This window comes from Syngnathus typhle, linkage group LG19 (assembly GCF_033458585.1).
Source record: "Syngnathus typhle isolate RoL2023-S1 ecotype Sweden linkage group LG19, RoL_Styp_1.0, whole genome shotgun sequence".
Classification (NCBI taxonomy): Eukaryota; Metazoa; Chordata; class Actinopteri; order Syngnathiformes; family Syngnathidae; genus Syngnathus; species Syngnathus typhle.
Window position 1 is genome coordinate 2,124,085 of NC_083756.1, and position 22,411 is coordinate 2,146,495.

The window sequence follows — 22,411 nt, forward strand, 5'->3', positions numbered from 1 at the left end:
TTTAAGTGACTAATCCTCGAAATCACATTTTAATGTCCTGCTTTGTGGCCCATTTTATAACAATTTAGATTGAGAGAGACAAAAATGGTGTCCCTCAAGGCTGTATACTTTGCCCCTTTTTATTTGACTTTCTTTTAAGACAAAACAAAATTGATGGATATACTTTTTTAAAAATGCTTATTTTCCAGAAATATTTAACATGCTTGCCCACATTCAAGTACTGTTTTTAATTCTTAAAAGCTGCTACGCTTTTTAAATAAAATTGAATGGGCGACTTATTCTGTTGCTGACCATCACAACCAAAGCTGTTGTTTTACTTTGTTTAGTGTTATAAAATGAAATGTCACCTCTGTTTGCTTGGCTACGCTCAACGCGAAAGGTCAAAACATCTCGCCTGGTGTGCAAGATGTTTTATAGAGCATAGTGAGACTTCGGAAAGTGTAAAAAAAAAAACACCTAAGCAGGTGGCAATAAGCATCCGAGCAACAAGTCCTTAAAAGGCCGCAGCGACCTCACTGATTAAAACGAGGGAGCTCAAATTATTTAGGGAAACGAGGTGGCCTTTCTGGCACAATCCATCACTCGCCACGAAGGAAACAGTCTCGAGGCAGCAGGTGAACATCCCAACTCCCCTCATCACATTTATCCCACCGTGGCTCTAATTACGGAAACGCCGTTTTAAGCCGAATAATCTCTTCCGCTGTGGACGGCAGAGTGATTTGCAAAGGAGGCGACGTGCGTTGACCACAAGGTGTTTGTTATTTGTGTCAGCGAACATGTGTTGCCGGTGATGGGACTTGACGCCTCGCCACCCCGAGGCCGCGTCGTGAGACACTACAGCAGGAAGCGTTTACATGCGTGCTAATTCCATCGCTAGTCTGCGATGATGGACAGACATCGTAGGGAACTGGATGTTCCTCGGAAATCGAAGGAAGCAGACGAGAAAAAAATGTTCAGGGAGGAGGATCCAAGATGCTGAACATTAACATTCAAGTCTGGACTGAAAGCATTTTCAGGAGTTTCTGGCAAGTACTGGAAGTGACAGCAGTTGCCTGTTTCAACATCGGTCAATCTTAAAAAAGTGAAATTACCAATAACTAAATGTCCCTCCAAAACTGGATATTATTGGCCACGTCCTTCATTCATCAACGATCTTAACAGGAACCATTTAACATGCACGCCATTTCCCATATCAATCTGTGCTGATTAGCCGATTGACCCCCTGCCGTGTAATACAAAAGTGGAACCTAATATCCCCCCGTAGCTTGCTGGACTGAAAATACACGAGGATGTGCTTCACCTCATTGTGACAAATATGCAGCATGCAAAAAAAAAAGGGTCACCATTAACAGGAGAACAGAAAGTTAAGTGATTCCTTCAAGTACCCCCTTTAATTACTTTGTACTGAAAGTGTGAAAACAGCATTTTTTTTTTTAATCATCATCCTCTCGCTGCTTGGGATTCTAATAGCTCGTCTCATCCTGGATGGAGCGTTCCATCTTGAGAGTGTGATTTGGCGCGGGGCCCTTGCTGCGAAGCGAGTGGCCCAAGAGGCTGGTGACGCGCGTATATACGTGCGGCAATGAATCAACGTCGCATCTCTCGCCCATCCCTTCCTGACTTGGATGCAGATGCGGATTCATTCATTAAGTGCCACGCGGAGATGGTAACACTGCGACGGCCACTACATTAGGGTGAATATCAGTGCCGCTGCAGTATGGATCCGCGGCTTCTAATACAGTCTTGAGATAAAACTTTCAATCATTTCACGGTCAAAAAAAGGTCAAAATCTGTTTTGGCAGACTAAAACTACAGCAGATGTTTTTTGTACGTGTTGCCAGCAGGTATTATTGGCTTACAAACGCACGCACGTATGCACGCACATGCGCATGCACATGCACACGCACACACGCACGCACACACACGCACATGCACATGCGCATGCATATGCACACACGCACACGCGCACGCACACACACACGCACACACACGCACACACGCACACACACACACAAACTTTCATGAGTCATCCCGTCTAAACTAAAGCACTTTGTCAGGGATGGCTGTTGAGAAAGGGTGGGGGGGGGGTGGGGGGGGGGGGGACGGTCGTCCATTCACGTTGCAGCCACGGCGAGAGTCGCGCAGTCTCAATCGAGTCGCACACTATATATACCAGTCCAACTCACATCTTTCCCATTTAAAAGTAACCACCACCAACACTAACACAACTGCACTCGTGGGGGGACGAACAAATAAAAGAGGACGGCGGGCGTCGCGCCAAGCATACCCGATAACCAACAAGCACCAGCACCGCATTGGATCTCCTGTACGCAGTGAAGGTATGACGAGAATTTAGCATTAGGTTAGTTTGAAATGACAAAAGATAAGCACCTAAAATAAATTAACGGCGATTATGTTTCTAAAAGAAACGCAGCAAAAGTGACGCGTAAACGATGCGTAATTGCGCATGACGCAGCGACCCAAACGACTTTCTTGCCCTTTCCTCCTCCAGATTTTGTGCTCACGTCCTGACATGAAGTTCAATTTACTCGCTACCACCGTGATTCTGCTCGTTGCCTTCCTGCCGCGCCGCGAATGTCGGGCCATTGAGAGCCCCGGTGGAGCCCTGCGCCTCCCGGGTGCGCAAGACTCCCAGCAGGTGGAGCAGCAGCAGCACCAACAGCAACACAGGTCGCCCTCGGGTCCCATACTGGAGCGCCTCGGGGAGGAATATTTCATCCGGCTGGGCAACGGCGACTCGAACTCTATGCCCCCCTCGTCCATGTACCCCATCGGAGCCGGTGGGCTCTTGAACCGGGCGCTGCAGCAGCAGCTGATTCGGAGGCTTTTGCCAGGCAAAGTGGGCAACGTTCGAGGCGGCTTCAGCAATGACGACGAGGGGGACTCGGTGGAGCGGGGCCGCCGGTCCGAAGACCCGCCCATCTCCCTGGACCTCACCTTCCACCTACTGCGGGAGATGATGGAGCTGTCCAGGGCGGAGCAGCTGGCCCAGCAAGCCCAGAACAACAGAAGAATGATGGAGCTTTTCGGGAAGTGAAGACCAAAGAACCTCAAATCCACCCTTAAAAAAAAAACTATTTCTTTATTTTGCTGCTTTTATCACATTATGATTTACAGCTCAAACTGGATGTTAAAATGTGACAAAAAACTTTGTATCCGACAAAAAAAAGTTGCTTTTTTTCTGTGACATTATTGGTTTGTTAATAAACTGATGTGCAAGCAGTCATGTGCAGGAGATATCGTATATATTTTCTAATAAAAAAAATACTCAAAGCACAGTTTTTACATTTCTCTGTGGAAATCTGTACTTGAAAAGAAATCCCCCTAAAAGGCTTCATTGTCACTAATATCCCCATATACAGTATTTAATAGTAAATATAGAGTTGCAGTAGTACTAAATGTGTCTAATAAAAGTCAAAATGTGGCTAATAAAAAAAACCTTAAAATAACTTAATTTAATATTTCTACATATTTAATAGTGAGCTGTAAAAAAATATTAAAATTGTAAAATTGTAAACATCTTATAAAACCTCCACACCTCACTCACTAAATCCTGCTGTCGACCTGGGTAATATTAATCATTTAAAAATAGAAAGAAAGAAAAACGCACCCATATAAGCAAGCAGAGATGCATCTTTCCGGAGTCTTGCCTACACAGATATTGATTCATATATAAGCCAAGTCGTGGGATAACACTGCATGTGAATTTTCTTCCAAAATAATAACAAAACATTAGCAACGGTGTCGTACATTTTTCTAACCCCCCCCCCACGCCAGACCTTTTTCTAGATGCAATTACTGGGAAAAGAAGCTTGAACGAAGTGTTTATGAGAGTGTTAATTAAATACGTGCGTGTGCGCGTGTGTGTTGATCCTTGAGCGACACTGTCCGCAGACTGAACAAAAAGGCTGTGAGTCATCCTTATTCTACTTTTGGCTCAGCCCTCAGTGAAAGGCACTGTGTCCATTATATATGCTTATTGAATTTATAATACATGTGCACCCGAGAGAAAGGGTGCAGCCAAAAAATTTTGGTCTGCAAAAAAAAGGGCCACAAAGAAATTCCAAACATTCATGTGCAAAAAAAAGTGTTCCCTGTATGAAATAAACATTTTTTGGAAACAGACTATCTAAAAATTCTCAACGGCATGTATTCTTTATCCTCTGCAACTCATATTAGTGCTGAGGACTTTCTCGCTCTATATCTGTATTATACTGCCCCCATGTGGCCAAAGTGTGCACATCAAAAGTGGCCACAAAATGTCCAATGAATTGAAGCAAAAAGTGTGACCGATATTATTTCTTCACATTGTATTTAATTATGTCATTACTCTTGTTTTGATATTTGTTGTGTTAAACAACACATAAACACACATAATTTGAGTTTCAATCATGATCACAAATTGTACTTGTATCTTAAGGCACCGCTGTACCTTTTAGTAAAATTGAAAAGTACATAGCTTGGTACCTTGGAAAAGGGTGTTGTGCTAAAGTAGTAAAAATATTGATAAACGTTACATAATTGATAAAGACGCACAGAAAGCACAGGGACAAAAAGTTCAGTGTTTGTGTTTTCTCCCGGCTTAGCTTCAGGTGGAGACCACGCTCTTAGCCACGGCGGGGACGGGGTTTGTCTGCGGAGTTGGGGCGGGAAGCAGCGGTGCGGAAGACACAGTGGGTGTGCTAGCCGCCGAGGTCGCGGGCGCCGCCGGCTCCACTTGCGCCACGCCCGCCGCCTCTTCCTCATCCTCCTCCTCGTCATCGCCTGTAGAAGGAGGGGGAGGTGTAGAAACAGGTTCCACGTCATGTGACGTCGACGTGCTAGTCACCTTGGAGGAAGTCAATGCTGCCCAACATCTCGCGCTCTCGCCGGAAGTCGGCAGTGAAGTGATCCATGTTCTCGTAGCCTCGCTCTACTTTGTCCAGGTGAGACATGCTACATGCTTCTGCTAGTCTAAGTGCAAAACAGATTTCTTACATTTTACTTCATATGTGTGCGTGTTCACGGGTAAAGGTCATAGGTGAAGGCCAAATTCAAGTACTTTTGTGTTTCAGGTGTACTTACTGTTTGAGGAGAGGTTTTGTATTCTGGAAGAGAGGAACCAAATGGAAGTCAGTCACCAGTGAAAAGGGATCACGGCGGCCATTTTGTTTTCTGACCTGCAGGAAGACGGCCATCTCCTGCTCTCCCATGATCTCCAGCCCCTTCTCCACGATCTTGCAGCTTTCCTCGAGGTGGTCTTCGTACTTCCTGGTCAGGCTCCTGATGTAGCTGACCTTCTCCTCTTGCTCGGCAGTCACCTTGAGACTCATGTCGCGTTTCTTGTCCTCCAGGATGGTGTAAAGCAGGTCGAATTTCTCACACACCAGATTCTTCTGACGACGACTGTTCTCCTTATTGTGGGAAATTAATTTCAGCGAGACGAAAAAACAGGGTGTGTATAGTATGCGACATTTTTTTTCTTCCCTCTGAGGGAAAACTGACCTCTATGGCGCGACAGGCCTCCTCCAGTTGACCGATGATGCCCTGCAACCTGTCGTTGTTGCCCAGCATCATGGCGATGCCGTCGTTCAGCTCAGACTGCGTGAGTTGAGCCCTTCGTTTAGTTTTTTTATTTGGTTTTGTATTTCCTAGTCATTTCTTTTTGGGAGGCGTGAAGCTCACCTTCTTGGTCTGGTAGATGCTGTTGATGGGCTGCACCTCGCAGTCCTTGTGCGCGCCAAACACTTTGCACATGGAGCACGTGGGCACGTTGTGGCTGATGCAGTAGATGTTGATCTTCTCATCCTTGTGAACGTCGCACATGGGCGCCGCCGCCTCCTTGCGCTCGGGCACCGGCGTGCTGCCGCTGTTTTTATCGACGGGAAGAGCAATGTCACTTTGATAATGTCACAGTTTCGCATGGCTGGAAGTGTATTGACGAATCGGTCGTCGGGTTTTGGCCGTGCGTGGAATGCGAGGGGCAAAATGGTGTCAGAGCATCGTCGACTATGCATGCAAATGTTTATTCAAATAATTTCAAGATTTTATTACGCGACACTTTGGATGTTGATTTCCTGTCATTCCCCAACTAACCTGCTGGATTCCTGCTTAAACATGTCGATGATATTCTCCACCAACAGGTTCCGCTGCAGCCCGTAGACGCCGTGGCGGTCCAGGACTACCTCGTGCCTACAGGACGGACACCGGAAGCGGCCGCCGGACGCCAACGAGCCGCTCCTGGTGGTCGGCAGGTATGGGTTGGAAGCCTGAAGTTGTTGGGCGTCAAACGTTTTCAATTAATTTTTACATCACCAAAAAATTTTGTTTTTGTTTCCGCTGTATACGTCGGAAAAACAGGACAGCAGTAAAGCGCAAGCTACTACCCATCCATGGCCTTACTTAAAACATTGGTTTGATGTTCTCGGGTCCAAATGTCTTCTGGTCTAATTGTGACAAAACAAAGTACATCGCTGTCTGTATGGATAAGATGTATCTTTTGAGATGTCATCATGAGCTATTTACGTTCACACAAATGTCAAATGTTTCAATGACACGAGGTTAGCTTGAGGTGCTAACGTCAAGTAGCAGTGCTCCAGATGGTCTTATTGGATGACGGCGAATACAGATAGCTGTCGAGTGGCTTGTTTTCTTACCTGGAAGACGTCGTTGGCGCATTTTCGGCACAGGTTGTGCTGGCAGGGCAGGATGACCACAGGCTTTGTAAACATCTCCAAGCATATCGGGCAAATTAGCTGCTTCTCCAGGTTCTCCATGGTGTTCCTCACTCTTCCGGGTTCCACAAAAACAAGAGCTGATTCACGTCAGGAAAAGATTGTTTGAGGAAAACAACATTAGGCCCCAAAGTACAAGTGTTGTGTTGCGCCTCTCTCTCTCTTGCTGGTATCACGTCTGTTTTTAGAAGCTACTGCACTCACGTCACTGCCATTTATACCTTGCCCATATTTGAAACTGAGTAGGGAAGTGGCTGGCAGCTGCGGGTTGCCAACACTCTTCCCCTTTATTTACACAGTAAAGGCTTCGAGTAGTGCCTCTAGCTTTAGCCATCAGCAATCACATAAAAAAATGACCACCGTAATGATGCTAAAGGTTGGCAGCTGACGTTCGATTGGCCTTAATGAATAGTTGGGTCTCTAAAGTACCCGCTCACCTATTAAGTTTGAAATTAAAACACCAAGTTAATCTGTCTGTGAAAAATGCTAAATGTTCTCTGTATTATCACCAATTGACATAATGACCACCAAACACAATAACAAGCACACTGAGAATGTGTAACCATGTCTTGGCAGTTGGAATGGGCGGCAATCTCGAGCAAAGAACCCTCGAGGACAAGGACCACGTGGAAGCAACAGTCAAATAGTGCCCCACCACATCAAAACTAAAAGGTAAGCAAAGCTGCATAGTATGCATTCTGTTTGGCTAAGTTGTCAACTAAATTGTGTTTTGCTGTACACACAATTCCAGATTTCTTGACCCATTTGATTGCTTTTAGCTTTAACCCTCAATCTGGCTGAAATCTAATAACGACCCATTACCAGTTTTAAACCCCCAAATTAACGCGAGTCATTTGCAAAGTCTGCTGTAATTAATGTTTAGCTATCAAATAGAACGTTTTAAACCAAGTTTGAGGAGTTGCAAGTACGACACTGCATAAAGGACGATATTGAGTCACGTGAAAATAAAGGACGATATTGAGTCACATGAACATTACATCGAAAACATTACTACATCGTTCTACCATTTTAGCTGAGTCCCTGTTAGGAAAAGCGGAAGTAAATGTCTGTAGAATACTTAACAGCAGTCTCCTGATTTGCATTTGTATTGTTTTTCTTGTGCAATGATCCGCTGTTACGTTAATGTGTGCGTCTTGTTCAGCTATTTGCGTTTGTATTGTTTTTCTTGTGCAATGATCCGCTATTACGTTAATGTATACGTCGCAGCTAGTCTCTGGTTGCCTTATTCAAAAAGGCCTTTTCCACAACTTGTATTCAGAACCTTCGATAGCTCAGTTGGTAGAGCGGAGGACTGTAGAGGCCACACTGAAATCCTTAGGTCGCTGGTTCAAATCCGGCTCGAAGGAATGTTTTGTTTCGGGTTTTTTTTTTAATTGCGTGAATGTAAATGGTGATTAACAGTAATGAGTTTATGGCATCAAGATGAGTTAATTTGAACATATCACCCATATCCACCCATTTCTCCTTTCAAAAGCCCACCCGCTGAGAAATACAGTCAACTAGTGCCATCTACTGGCGGAATATTATGTACGACTGTACGTTCTGCTACGTTCCTACTCTATTACTAAATCCATTCCGGGCTCTACGATAAAAAGCAAAACATATTTAGCACATTTTAGGAAAACAATACCATTGTATTTTATAAAAAATAGCGTGAATATAGTTTGATACAATTTTAAGAATTAATTATCTGTATGTGCATCATGATTTAATGCGTCAGTTCAACACATTGCGGTGATTCTTCTGGTGTGCCTCCATTGGCCACTGGGTGCTCTATAATATCGGTGATTATTACGCAGAGGATAAAGCTATTTTAATTAATTCATCGATCCGTTTTTAATCGTATATATTTCTCGGGTATAATAAAGCTTTCCAGAAGTTGATAAAAAAGGGTGACCTTTTTTGTTCTACTCTAGTTTGCCACAAGATAGCGCAACATACCCAGCTCAGTTTTTTTTTCTTTTTGGGGAAATTGACTGTCAAGTTATGCAAAATATGTATATATTTTTTTACTTCCTGGAATTATTTTAATGTATGTAAAATGTTTTTTTTTAGCAATTGATTAATTATTGTTTAAAAAATAGAGTTGTAGGTTAGTTACAGATTAAAAGTTTTGCCACAAGTAAACCAAACAACCCCGATTCATCATAACAAAGATTGTAAATGGTGTTTTGTCTAAACAATAAGACTCATTAGTGCATCCCAAAAATCATAGATTCCTCCCCCATCTGCAGTTAAGTAAATATGATGTGCGCTCATGTGAATTGATGCGCTCATGTCCAATGGTACAGAACTGCAACCCGGCAACGTGAAATGACTCGTTGCACCGTTACGAGGTAACGATTGAATCAATTACAGCAGTCGATGGAGCGGCGGGACCTTACGAGATTCTCTCCTCGCACCCCTCGAGGGCAATCAACAGGTACTCTGCTCACCTGGCAGACCAGATAACCTCCCTTGCCTCACTATCAATTAGCCGCTATGCCTGTTATTCCGACAGCCTACTTCCTCCAAGCGGATCCAAAGTAGTCATACACACCCCGCACCACAAGATAACCGCTCAGGTTCAATTATTGCTATGTATGTACTCAAAACACATACTTCTCTTCCCAGCAAGTCGTAAAAATGTATTCAGATGGGTCATATTATCTCTGAAGACTGGAAATGATGTGGGTCGCCTTTGTGTGCGTTTAAGGTTGTATACTAACTAAGGGGAAGCCATAGAAATTGAGAGGGCAGGGGGGATTATCCACTGGGCACGGGAGCCTGACTGTTGCCATGACACAGCCATTGCCCCAACCCCCCCTCCCCGTATCCTCCACATTGCATGGAACTGCCCAAATAAAATGTCCTTATTCTGCTCCATTAATGTGTTTATCTTGGGAAACGGGGAGGGAATGAGAACCACTCATCCAGTGTGTGTATTCAGCTGCACTTTATCAAACACGCACGCAGCAAACACACACAGCAAAATCAATCGTTTGTTTGGATGCCAGATAAACACACCATGAAAAAAAGCGACGTTTGCTGAGTGTGCCTTTACATTTGCAATATCTTGAGTCAGTCACTACTACTGAGCTCCTGAGTAGTATGAGTCATGAGAGGAAGGTAATCACAGGCAATGGTGTGTGTGTGTGCGCGTGTGTGTTTGCGGAGAGCGCTACAGGGCAAGCCCCGTTGTGTGGAGGAATACCCTTGAGAAAATCACCACTCGGAATAGGTCTTGGAAACAAAGCCAATAGGAGTACCGCGTTCATTCCGCATGGGAAACAGCAACCAATCGTTGCGGTGCTTACAACTACCGCCTCTCTCCTATTGGTCACGTGTAAATCGAAGGCGTTTTAGTTTTCCCTTTTTTGTGCGTGTGGCTCCCCCACAACAGCACCATCTCTGGCAGGTGGTGTCGCCCTTCAAGGAAACAGCAACCGGGCGACCGTTAATATCGTTTTTTGAGTCTTTAGCACGGAATAGGTTGCGTGTGGGTTGTTTGATCACTATTATATTAACGAGTGATCATTTCACGTATCCACGGCCATGACAAGCTTTGACAAGCCACCCGGAACGCGGCGGACGAGCTAGAAACGAGAACGTCGGGGTTCCCCCCTTCCTCTTCGAGGCTGGCTGCCACTTTGGTGGTCAAAAAGGAGCCAGCGACTTGTTCAACGCTTGTGGAACCGGGAACGAGCGAGTGAGGCCGTGGTGGGGGTATTAGAAGACCCCTCCACTCCCAATAACCAGCAACCACCACGCCGCTGCTCTCATCTCCAGGAGTTGGGCTCTCCCTTCGTCGGCGATATGTCGATGTGAAACGTCGAAGCTCCATTTTTGTTGGGGGGTGGGGGGTGTAAGTGAGGGTTTTTGGGGTTGAGATTGTTGCCCGTTAACATGCGGAGTCCAAAAAGCTGCGGACCTTCGTTTCTGCTTTGAGAAGGAGACAGGAGGAAAAAGGGGAGAACAAAAAAAATGAGGAAGCGTCTACATAAAGACCCCGAAAATGACAAGGTCTTATTTTCTGGTGGGTCCTCAGGCCTGGATTTGAGCAGATCGAGAAGGAAAGGCTCTCCTTGAGGTTTTTTGTTGTTGTAATATTTGTTTTGATTGCCATCACTATGACACCAAAGGAGCGCAAACGGTGTTTTTCCCCCCTTTGGAAGTTGTGCCAGAGTGGCTCACAATGAACAGAAACACTTTCAACTTGGATAAAAGATCGTGTTGTTGACATTTTTTGCTTGCTATATTTTCCAAGTATTTCTTTGTTATCTCCCTGACTATTCAATGGAAGTATGCTATCAGCTACCGGTGTTGCCTCTAGACAGGCCGGTTCCCAAGCACGTCCTGAGCCGCAGGGGAGCCATCAGTTTCAGCTCCAGTTCCTCGCTCTTTGGGGCCCCAGACCCCAGACAGCTTTCACAGGTAATCACACTCTTTGTGTAGCCAAAAACTGCATTTCACATATTGTGTTGCCAACCCTCAAATGGCTGCGTTCATTTCTGAGGCCTTAAAAAGCAGCATCCAGACTGCTGTCACAGGTAAACATGCTGTTTTCTACTCATTGTGTCTCCTTTGTGCTCCCTACACTCCCTAAATTGCTGAGTTAATCCCAGATGCGTTCAAAATCAGCACCCAACTCTTTCATTGAGCTTTGATGCCAGTTGTAGAAGACTAACATGCCCCCTTTCCATTCTTTGTGTAGCCCCACAGTTTTCACTCATAGTGTGTAGCCACCCCCAAAATGGTTGCTCTAGTTCTCTAGGCCTTAAAAAGTAGCATATGTTGCTACTTTCTCTTTAGAATTTATTCGGTAATTGTGTAGTCACCTCAATTGTTTGAACTCATTCCAGAGGCCTTAAAAAGCAACGTTTAGCAAATAGGACCAAAGGAATTTTGCAGGTGGTTGCTGGGTGTCTCGGCCTGACACAAAACCATAGAGGCGCTTGCAATTTTCTTATCTTTGTGCTTTTTGACCAGACCTTTTTTTTTTTTTTAATTCAAGCGTGTTCGTCGCAGATATAGGTCTCGTTTTGCCATTTTGCTACATCTGCCAGCGGAAACATGCTGAGACTACTGCGCTGTTATTTATGTCAACATCCCTTTGACACATTGGTAGAAACAACATGTCACATTTGAACTTCCTGCTTTGTCACTGGTGGAAATGTGCTTCCGATAGGCTTGCATGTTTGGTGTGCTTTCAGAACAACCAAAAAAGCAACCCCCTTATGTTTTACTTAATATTGGTTTAGCCCAAAATTATTTTTAGTTAAGTCTTTTTCTCAAACTTTCTAAGGGTTCTACTCAGTGAATTTTGGGTCAGTAGGCTGGTTGTGTTCATGGCTCCTAAAATACACACGGTCCATAAAGCGCTTCAAAGGCAAGAGTAGTTATGGGCCAATGTTTACAATTCTCTCAGCGGTTTTCTTTCTTCGTGTTCAGCTCACTTCCCTTCGCTTACTCAAGAGCCGACTCCTGCTTAGCGCTGCGTTTCACTGTCGTGCACATTTATGAAGCATGAAGTCACCGCCTGACCCCTGGAGAACCCTCTTTGCCCCAAGCCGGCTATTAGCGCTTTGTGTACGACCCTGCCCTACATACGCACCCATGTGTGTCCGCTTTGAAGCTAGCCACGCTGTCACTGGGGGGGGTTCTTTAAATCTATAGTCCAGGCTATCAATGAACCTCACTGTTATCGGGCCCCCTTGGTGCTTTGGAGCAATCGGTTCGGCCTGTCATCCATCAGGAGAACGGCAGTTAGGTTAAAATCTGTTGGAAGTTCAAGGGACCCAAAATAATTCATTCCGAGTCTCATTTCCATCAGGCAGTTTGGTTCATTTTCGTACCAGACATGGTTCTGTTGTAAAGTTACCGGTCGGAACCGCCCTGTCCCAAACTGAATGCAGCTGTGCAACATTGTGGACATGGCATTTTTGGGGCACTTTACCTCGGGCTACCAAATCCTAAGACGGGTTGCACTGTTGCAAACTAGATCAAGGTCTACCGTGACAAATCGTCACGGTTACGACGCTCAGCAATTTGCCTTTGTCACAGATCCACATATCCCGCGCCTCGACTCGTAATTAAAACCGCAAGAGGTGTGTCTGTGCTCTTGCGGCCGTGTGTTTCTTTACACGCGTTACCGCTGGTCCCTTGTTTGTGGAAGCGGGGCCGGACCGGTACGGTAGAACCAGAACTGTCGGGCTTGTGCTTTGACACTGTGGGCAGTGGTTTGGCCGCCGCCAGACTCGCAGATGGCCCAAGACTCGCTTCAGTCTTTTTTCTCTTTCATTTGGCTATTTTGTTCCGGTCACACACAAGCTCTCTGTTACTGACTCTCTCCATCGGGACCTTCTTCTCCTTGCCTCCGCTGATGACGACAATTCCTTTTTGTAAACACGGGGCCAAGGCGGGTTAAAGACGCGAGCGAGTCTCTGGTAAATATGTCGCTCTGTAGGAATGCTTGCAACGGGTTGTAAGGAAAAATGCTGCGGAGGAGGCGGCGGCTTCGCGCAGCATAACAAAAGGCCTCATTTATCCTTTGTTTCTTTGAGGTAATGCAAAAGTTCTGCTGATCATTTTTTGGAACAGAGCGCGAAATGAAAGGACCGCAAGTTTGCCACAAGGAGTCACGCGCTTCCCATCTCGCACGTTCGTAGATGATAGCAGATCGTGTGGCTTCCAGAAAACACAAAAGTTCTCTTTAGCATGCCAAGCGCCGCAGTTCAGTTCAGCTGGCCCGCGGTACGACACGGAATGCTAAAACCCCGACCCGGTCCGCGTGCGTTTCCACTAGCGGGCGCGGTGTAGGCGGGATGCCAAGAGCTGCATTAGCTACCGAAATAGTGCGCTGACATTACTCAAAGCGCTTTGAGCCTTTCCAAATCTCATGGCCCACTACCCCCCGCCCCCCCAAAAAAGCTCAGTGCTGGCTAGCATGACTGCGCTAATGCTACAACCTTTATACAATAATTAAACATTTGTGATCTAGCAGGGCTGTGAATGATGCACTGTGACAGCCAGATAGAAGGACCAGTGATCAGATAATAATGATACGTGGCATTGGGAGATAATGGAGGTCACTTGGCTCGGACCGTGAAAACGCCCTTCGGCTATCTGGCGTATGTACCGCCAAATCATTGCCGCCATCATCGTCAGAGCTGCATTGGTTCTCCGGCCTAAGACTGACTCCTCCTCATCAGAGATGTTTAGACACACCGAGCGATAAGCTCGTGCGTAAGAGCTGCAGATAGCGCCGCTCACGCCGAAGCCACACCATGGACGCTTCTGTGCGCATAAATGATAAGCCGCAACTCTTTGGGTGATACTTTGTTGATTTAAACTGCAGCGATAAGGCCGCGTGCATCTGCGTAGGGCTCTTGCATTGACGTCGGTTCAGGATGTGGTAAGAATGCTGAAGGAGCCAAGTGTTTCACAAGCGTCCTCAAAGGCTGGCTATTTTTTTTTTCTTTTTAACCCTAGCACTGCCGGCTGGAGGTTTTCTGCGAAAATTCCTCGCAGACGGTCCCGCAATTTGTCACCAAGCAGGAACGTGTAGTATTTGGTAAACAAACGGGAGCGATCCTTTGCATCCTGCCTTCATTTGGACGCAAGACACTGGCCTCCTTTCTTGTTGTGTTTTCCTCTGCGAGGGGCCCCCCTCTTATCACAGGACCGTTTTATGCTGCCGTGTCGAGTGCAGTCGAGAACGCGACTCCGCGTATCGACGTCGATCTGTATTTATTTACCTTTTTTGGTGTGGATTTAACCCCCTCCCCAAATAGTCACCGGGCGTCCTAAGACAAAGTTTATCCAGGGAAGCAATTTGAGTCTGGGGATAATTGTGAGTCGACTTTGCCCTTTGTAGACTGCTTGTAAAAAGCCCGCATAAAAGGCAGTTTATGGCACCGGTTTAATATAAAATAAAAAGGTTGCAGATGGGTCGCTCCTTATCTTGCGCACGGGGACCAATTGGCCTCCTCTCCAGCCAGCAGCGGTCTCTCAGAAACTCAGCGAGTCGATCTCGTAAAACACTCTAACGACAAGTAGGTTCCAGCCGGGCCTTTTTGTGTGTGTGTGTGTGTGTGTGAGCGTGCGTGTGTGCGCGCGTGTGTGTGCGCGCGTGCGTGCGCGCGTGCGTGCGCGCGTGCGTGCGTGCGTCACACGCTGGCGTGGTCCGATTCGACCCTCAGTTGAAGCTTAGCACTGAGTTTGTGGAATGTGCTGCAAGAGGTCGTAAGCTTGCTTGCTTATGAATGTGACTTCAACTGCTTTACTGGTTTCGTTATCTGTCAAAGGAAGAACCGCCGTTGTTGACTCACTGTGAGAAGCACCTGTCCTTTTGAGAGAAGTGTTAAAATTCCGTAACAGGGCATTGTAACGGTCGACTGGCAGTGAAAAGGCGTCGGAAGGCATTGTGTCGCAATGTTGTGATGACAGGACGTTTGTACGCAAAGGCTACCGAGCAGTTGTGATGGTGGAGCAATTCGCTAATCTGATATTGGCCTTTGCCACAAGAGCCCGGCCTCCATTTTGTAATACATCAACCATAAATTGGTGTTCTGGCAGCACGCTTAGTTTGTGGTTAGCATGTCGTACTCTTATTCAGAGATCCGAGTTCTGTTTGGATTTCATGATTGCCTGTCAACTCTGTGAGTAATTTGCTGGGCTTGTGTAGGATGGAATACAGACTGATCCTAACTCGCATATTGTTAGTTTTTTTTTTTTTTTAAGATCTCGCTGACAGATACTTAACAGAACCATCCGAGAGAGTTCCACTCCAATGCAGCGAGGTCATTTTAATTCGTGTCTTGGGGATAATGTTGGCCTCGGTTAAACTGCAGCAGTCAGACATTAGCTAAGCGCGAAGCCCCCCTTGGGTGAAATTCGTACACCACGTGACCCCGACCCCTCCCCACGTCCGTGACCTCAGAAACCCGAGTAGCGCAACCCCAGGCGGAGACGCTGAGCCGAGATAAGAAACAGCCACGTTTAAATGAGGTTTTCATGGAATTGCACGGCGGACAATGGACACGCTTATTATGTTAGGAGAGCGCTGCAAACAAAACGAGGGAGATTAGGCCCTTCTCAAGACTCCTTCCAACGCAGACCAAACGTCTGCGACGCCAGATGTTCGCCCAATGTAGAACACTCACTAAAAAGTTTTTTAATCGTACTGATCGGCACGCATCGTCGTTCCACGACTGGTTAGGCCGTTTCGACAGATTCTATTATAACCAAAAGCGAGTCTGGCTTTTAAATGGCAAAATGTCCCATGCGTACCCCAGACCTTTACCTGAAACTGGACACATTAAACTGAGAGAATCGAAAAATCATCGTTTAAAGCAAAGGGAACACGATGCGGAAGTAAGGCTTGCTTGCCGTCACCGAATCGATCGGCGTCGGGGCGCGGCGATATTTATAATGACCTCATTCCAGTGTAGTCCGGTGAATTATGTTTTCCATTTGACGCCCCCCCCCTCCTACTCATTCCAAGTGGAAGGAGGTCACTGGCCCAGCAGATGGGGAGAATTTTTAATCCCGCCTTGTTCCACGCCAGAGGCTGTCAGGCAAATGCTTGTGATGGCAAACAAAGTGGAAAGGCACACGAGAATCGCTCGTATTTTTGTAGTATTCACTAAGCGCGTTTAACCACCCATAAAGGTTCTCACATTTAGCAACGCTGCACTTTTCGATGACATCGCAGATAGTACCTCCAATGGAGCCACACCTTTGTGTTAGCACGATTAGAAGTAGAGCCTCAGTATCTACCGCCTTGTCCAAACAGCAGCGCATTAATGCGCTCTGTTTTCCATACCCGCCTTTCAAAATGCCCACGTGACTTCAAAGCGTCATATTTTCACGCACGCTTACCTACAGCTAAATCACGTCCTAGTTAACGTGACCCGATTTGACCTCAAGTCCATTAATTTTTTTTATACCTTGACAACGGTGGGGGAGGGGGGGTGGGGGAAATCAAATAAGTAAACACACATTGTGTAGTCAGAGCACGCTTCAACACAATCTATACGGTTCACACCGAGGGCCAACGCGGTGTGTAAACATTGCGGCCTGTTGACACTAAAATACAGCTGTGGAAGAGACTTTGGGTATGAACATGCTGGCTTATGGGGAAGTGGAAACTCAAGCCCTAGAGGCGAGGGAGTCATCTCAGACGAGTGTCCGGGACGTGTCGAGAGCACGGAGACGTGCGGTGCACACGTTATCGACCCCCCACAATCCCCACAGCAGGTGTGTGTTGACAGAGCAAATACACGCTTGCTCGGCACGGTTACGTTGAAGTGCGCTCGTGACTCAGCCGCTTTCTACCCCTGCTGAGCCGCGCCGCACATGCGACTCAGCAGCCCGTCCGTGTCGGGCGCCGTGTTCCGGTGACGAGGTCAACGGGAGCGTGGAGACTCTTTTCTTTTCAGCTGTGACACGGAAGGAGCTGTCAATATCATTTTATAATCTACATTTCCATGCAATAATGTCCTGTGTGTGTGTTTATATGTGTGTGTACGCAGCTGACACGCACCTCATGTTTGGTCTGCCAACTGATAATAGCATCGTGCGAGCGATATCGGCAGAATGATTGGAGGTTGCGACACGTTTATCAGTGTTTATGTACACACACACACACACACACACACACACGCGCGCGCGCGCACATTGGTAAGATGAGAGCCATCGTATCACTCGCACCAGTCATTACGTCGTAAACTTTATAAAGTGTTACTTTACAACTCTTCCCCTTATCTCTTGTTTATGTGTGTTTACGCAGAGACGCGGGGCCATCTCGTACGACAGCTCGGACCAGACGGCGCTTTACATTCGTATGCTAGGTAAGTGTTTCCTCGACATGCAGTCCGTCACGCATCGCAATTCAACGAGTGTCGTTTACGTATGGAAGGCGGAGTTGAACCCCAAAAATGTTCTTTCGAATAATATAGTCAGAAGACGCACACTCAAGCCAGTCAGGCTTCCAGTTGTTGATGTTGTGAGTCAACAGCTGTCGTGTGTATTTTAGCTTTATTTTTTCCGGCCCCTTTTTAATCCTTTCACAAGGCCGTGTCCGACGTCATGGGCGCAAAAACATCTGCGCTCTGTTCCCCGCACGCTCACGCAGCCTGGTGTCGTGCCGCCACAGCTGAGAATGACATGACCTACATCCGATATCCCACCCTTAATGCACCACGGACCCGGTGACTCTCCAAACGTGCGCTAATCACGGCGTCAAGTGCGCGCACGTGCTCCGACCGAGCACATGCTGACGGATTCACGCACGCATGAATGTGTCGCCTCGGGCCATGTGAATCATTTTATGACGTGCACGTGCGACGCTGTGGATTAGACGCGCGTTCCATCATGATGACTGCTTCAAACAATATTGTCAAGTGCCAAAATCTGGCAGAATTCGCCACTAGGTGATGAAAGATGCCATCACCGTTCCGTCGTCTTTGTGGTTTAAATCTGTTAAAATCCCGCGTTAGTTCATCTTTAAGGGAAGTGGACAAAACGATCCAAAATGGCTGCCTCAAACTAAAATGGCCGACTTCCTGTGACATTTTGGCGGTGGGTTTTGAGTCTTTCATTTTGTGGTTCTACTCATTGAGGTCCATGAACATTGATGAAAACTCCAATGTTTGGTGATTTAGCATCTTGTGTACGTAGTTCAAATTTGGTCGTAAAATCTCTAACCAATTTGTTATAAAGATTGTAAATGGCGACTTTAAGCCTGAATGGCCTTGTCAGGTTTTGAAACATAGTTTTTTGTGTGGTGGTTGTGTGTGTGTGTGTGTGTGTGTGTTGGTGCGAGAATTTAAATGCAATTACAAGTGTCATGCTGGAAACACACACTGCATTCTATGACACCCCTTTGGAATGATTCGGCACGTCTGGCTGCCGTTATTGTGGTGAAGCACAGCTGGCCAAAAAATCAGGCTGAGGACCATTTTGACAGGTTCTGTGTTGTGATGACATTGCATGCCAAGCTCCTTCCTTGTCCGTCCACTACTTCTGTTCTTCTGTGTTGTTTGCCTGATGCCGAACATACCCCTCCCTCGTCTTCAATTAGAAATTAACCCCCCCCCCCCCCCCCTCAAGCACCCACACAGACGTGCTGTAATTGCATGAGCCTTGAGGAAATAAGTGCAAATTTCTTCCAGGAGATGTGAGAGTGAGAAGTCAGGTTGGATTTGAACCGGAACGACGAACCTCCCATCCGTATCTGTGCATCGACTTCCGAAACCTTCACAGTGAGTACGATTGGCCTTCGTCGCGCCCGCCGCCGCCCCTCCTCTTCGGACACTACCTCACATAAACCCAAAGCTGTGTGTGCCCCCCACCCCCCCAACAACACCTTGTCAATGACATCACAACACAGGCGCATTTTGTGTGTGTTTGTGCGTCTCATGCTGCTGTGTTTCCAGCTTGTGGTCGCAGTTTATTCAGTCGTGCTGCTTTTCTGTGTGTGTGAGTGTGTGTGTCAGAGAGAGAGAGAGCGAGAGAGAACACTGACAAAGCAGGTCTGCTTGTGCGTGGCCAGACAAAAAGGCTTACTGGTGGGCGGCTTCGTCAGCACTCAGCCGAGTGCGGAAGTCATGTGACGAGCTTGCGCATCCAAAAAAGAAAAAAAAACATGAACATTCCTTGTAATTTGTTAAGCATCATTTTGTGTGTGTGTGTGCGCGCACAGCACGCCTAGGCAGCGAGTCAGAAGTGGCAGTGTGCTCGGCCCCCGAGAGAAGGGTGCGCCGGTTGCTCAGCCTCCAGAGGTACCTTCACTCGTCCCGCCTGCTCCGGGGACTAGCCCAGCAGATCCCACTCCCCATCCTCGACGAAGACTACAGTGGACAGGCCCGCGTAAGATCCACACACGATACTCGCGCAAAGTTGGCAAGAGGCCTGAAACCATTTATCGAATAACTCCAGTTTTTTGATAACCCAAAAAGTAAAATCTGCGCTTGTCTGGTTTTGCAGTGCATGCTGGAGAAAGTGGGCAACTGGAATTTTGACATTTTCCTCTTTGACAGGTTGACCAACGGTATGTAGGAAAAAAAAACCCGTCACAAGCATAGTGTATGTCTAAATGGCGCCATCTACGGGTTGCACAGCAGCAGTGCAAAGTTTTTGACACGCTCCCATCACCCTCAAATATCTTTGTAGGAAACGGCTTGATCACGCTGACGTTCCACCTGCTGGATCAATACGGCCTGGTGGAGCTGTTCCGACTGGACGTGGTTCGGTTGTGGCGCTTTCTGGTTCTGGTCCAGGAGGACTATCACGCCCACAATCCTTACCACAACGCCGTGCACGCCGCCGACGTCACGCAGGCCATGTACTGCTACCTGCGGGAACCCGCGGTGAGGCTTGATGCTCATTTGTAGCACCGCTGGCATTCCTTTTTTTTTTTTTGTCTTAACGTTAGCGTGTGTTGAGCGCAGCTGTCCAAGTCTCTGACGTCATACGACATCTTGCTGGGCTTGCTGGCCGCCGCCACTCATGATCTGGACCACCCTGGAGTCAACCAACCCTTCCTCATTAAGACTGACCACTATCTGGCTTCACTCTACAAGGTGATGACTGTTCCCAAAAATTGTTTTCCTTTTAATTTAATATTTGGTTGTCCACAGAATACCTCAGTTCTGGAGAATCACCACTGGAAGTCTGCCGTGGGCCTGCTCCGAGAGACAGGGCTCCTCTCCCACCTGCCTGCCGAAGACAGGTCTGCTCATGTCGACGTCTGACCGTGACATCATCGTCATCGCTCATCTGTGTGTGTGCCTCAGCCTGAGCCTGGAGAGGGACCTGGGCTCGTTGATCCTGGCCACGGACATCAGCAGACAGAATGACTACCTGTCTCGGTTCCGTCTGCACTTGGACCAGAACAACCTGTGCTTGAGCAACGCCAGCCACAGACACTTTGTGCTTCAGGTGCACCTCAGTTCCTCTGAATGTTCCGCTAATTGTGAAGCTCTTTTAAATTAACGACTTTCCTTTGGCAGATGGCTCTGAAGTGCGCTGACATCTGCAACCCGTGCCGGCCGTGGGAGCTGAGCAAGCAGTGGAGCGAGAAAGTCACAGAGGAGTTCTTCCAACAAGGTCCACGGCACACTTTGAAAGATGACAACCATTTTTGTTGCATCCTCGCCGTTTCCTTGAACTGTAAATTTCCCTCACGCAGGCGACGTTGAGAAGAGACACAAACTGGAAGTCAGCCCGCTTTGTGACCGAGCCAATAACACAATGGGCAACATTCAAATTGGTGAGCAACACGCGTCCACCGGCCGATGACGTCCGGCATTTTAAGCATTTGTGTCCTCGCCAGGCTTCATGACGTACGTGGCCGAGCCACTGTTCACCGAGTGGTCCCGCTTCTCTGACACGCGTCTGTCCCAGACCATGCTGGGCCACATGGGCCTCAACAAGGCCAGCTGGGGCAGCCGAGAACAAAGCCCGAGCCCGGACCCACCACCGACACCACCACTAGCGCCAGCCTCTCCAAAGACAAACCTCAGGGAAGGGGAGTATCCTGACGCCTCTTGACACACACAGACGCACGCACACACTGGGGGGAGCGCCTTGATCCCATTAAGTTTGATCTTTCTTCTCGCTAAACCACTGATTTTATTTTATTTATTTAATTTGATTTGTTATTGGACGTAGAGCAATACGTAGATACCTCATTTGGCGCCTGCTGTAATTTCCCTTCTTTTTGTTTTCAATTTTTTTAATTTATTTCTCGCTCCAGAAGACATTCGTAGTGCCATTTGATGCCGAGTATTCACACGCACCCTTGCGTTGGGTCACGTTGCAATTAACTCTTCCTCCAAAAGTGACAAGCCCAGTTGTTTGCTGCCTCTCAACCAACCCAGACTGTTGACTTCTCCACTTCACACGCAAACTCTCACTATTGGAAGCACAACTCCTTTTTTCTTCATAGCACAAAGCCGTTGAAGCCATACTCAAACACACACTTGGTCACGTGACTATCACACACTCACGCAAAGCAGTTGAAGCCATACACGCACACACTTACACATACACTTTTGTTTGGTAGCACAAGGCTACACACACACACACACACACACACTCATATTTTTTTGGGAAGCACAAAACAGCAAAAGCCATACAATACACACACACACACGCACGCACACACATTGAACTCTTCCGCTCTGAGCCTCTCAGGGTTTTGTCATTAAAGAAAACGGAGGATGAGGAACCTCTGTCTTAAAGGGCCACACGCACACACACTCTCACTCACACACCCGCTGTACAGATGCCTTACGACTATGCACAAGCGACAAGCTAAGTGACCAAACTCATCTTGATGATAACGAAGATAATGACCACATTCCACGGTGCAAAACCCTCCCGTGAAAATCGATCGCAGATGTTTGTTCCCGCCCCCTCGCTGTTGACAAGTGCTGTGAGACTGTTTTTGTTTTTCCAAACTGTTTACAATTCTGTCGCGACAGCCATTTTGTTTTCTCTGGTAAAGGGGACGGAAGGGCAAGACTGGAGTTTTTTGTAAAGGCTTTTCGTGCTCTTTTTCCACTTTTTGATACATGGCCGTTGCAAGTTGTTTTTGGAAGAATAAAAAGAAAACCTCTTGTTGACTAAAAAGTGGACATTTTGATATAAAAATGTTTTTCTTTCACCAT

The 22,411-nt window shown here is 47.0% G+C and overlaps 3 protein-coding genes and 1 non-coding gene across 6 annotated transcripts; 3 read left to right on the forward strand and 1 right to left on the reverse strand.

The window, feature by feature from the left end:
- The first annotated feature begins 2,526 nt into the window (after window positions 1-2,526).
- crhb (corticotropin releasing hormone b) lies at window positions 2,527-3,203 on the forward strand. The gene has a single exon (XM_061266431.1). It carries the CDS (start codon window positions 2,534-2,536, stop codon window positions 3,056-3,058), a length of 525 nt encoding a protein of 174 aa, XP_061122415.1. The 5' UTR covers window positions 2,527-2,533; the 3' UTR covers window positions 3,059-3,203.
- A 1,113-nt stretch (window positions 3,204-4,316) lies between these two features.
- Window positions 4,317-7,934, reverse strand: trim55b (tripartite motif containing 55b). Its single transcript, XM_061266425.1, has 8 exons — window positions 6,657-7,934; window positions 6,097-6,269; window positions 5,686-5,869; window positions 5,506-5,601; window positions 5,181-5,414; window positions 5,086-5,108; window positions 4,850-4,974; window positions 4,317-4,785 (listed from the first exon to the last, which is right to left on the reverse strand). Exons 1-8 carry the CDS (start codon window positions 6,774-6,776, stop codon window positions 4,610-4,612), a joined length of 1,131 nt encoding a protein of 376 aa, XP_061122409.1. The 5' UTR covers window positions 6,777-7,934; the 3' UTR covers window positions 4,317-4,609.
- An 81-nt stretch (window positions 7,935-8,015) lies between these two features.
- Window positions 8,016-8,101, forward strand: trnay-gua (transfer RNA tyrosine (anticodon GUA)). The gene is given in 2 exon segments: window positions 8,016-8,052; window positions 8,066-8,101. It is a non-coding gene; the product is annotated as a tRNA-Tyr (tRNA).
- Window positions 8,102-10,106: 2,005 nt separating this feature from the next.
- Window positions 10,107-22,373, forward strand: pde7a (phosphodiesterase 7A). 3 transcript variants are annotated; one of them, XM_061266422.1, is made up of 12 exons: window positions 10,107-11,168; window positions 17,527-17,587; window positions 18,911-19,000; window positions 19,441-19,607; window positions 19,725-19,788; window positions 19,911-20,107; window positions 20,189-20,320; window positions 20,378-20,469; window positions 20,534-20,678; window positions 20,750-20,846; window positions 20,929-21,009; window positions 21,073-22,373. In XM_061266422.1, exons 1-12 carry the CDS (start codon window positions 11,031-11,033, stop codon window positions 21,288-21,290), a joined length of 1,482 nt encoding a protein of 493 aa, XP_061122406.1. In that variant the 5' UTR covers window positions 10,107-11,030; the 3' UTR covers window positions 21,291-22,373. The 3 variants fall into 3 exon arrangements, with proteins under 3 accessions (XP_061122406.1, XP_061122407.1, XP_061122408.1); XM_061266423.1 differs by having other exon boundaries at window positions 18,914-19,000; XM_061266424.1 differs by lacking the exon at window positions 18,911-19,000.
- The last annotated feature ends 38 nt before the right edge of the window (window positions 22,374-22,411 follow it).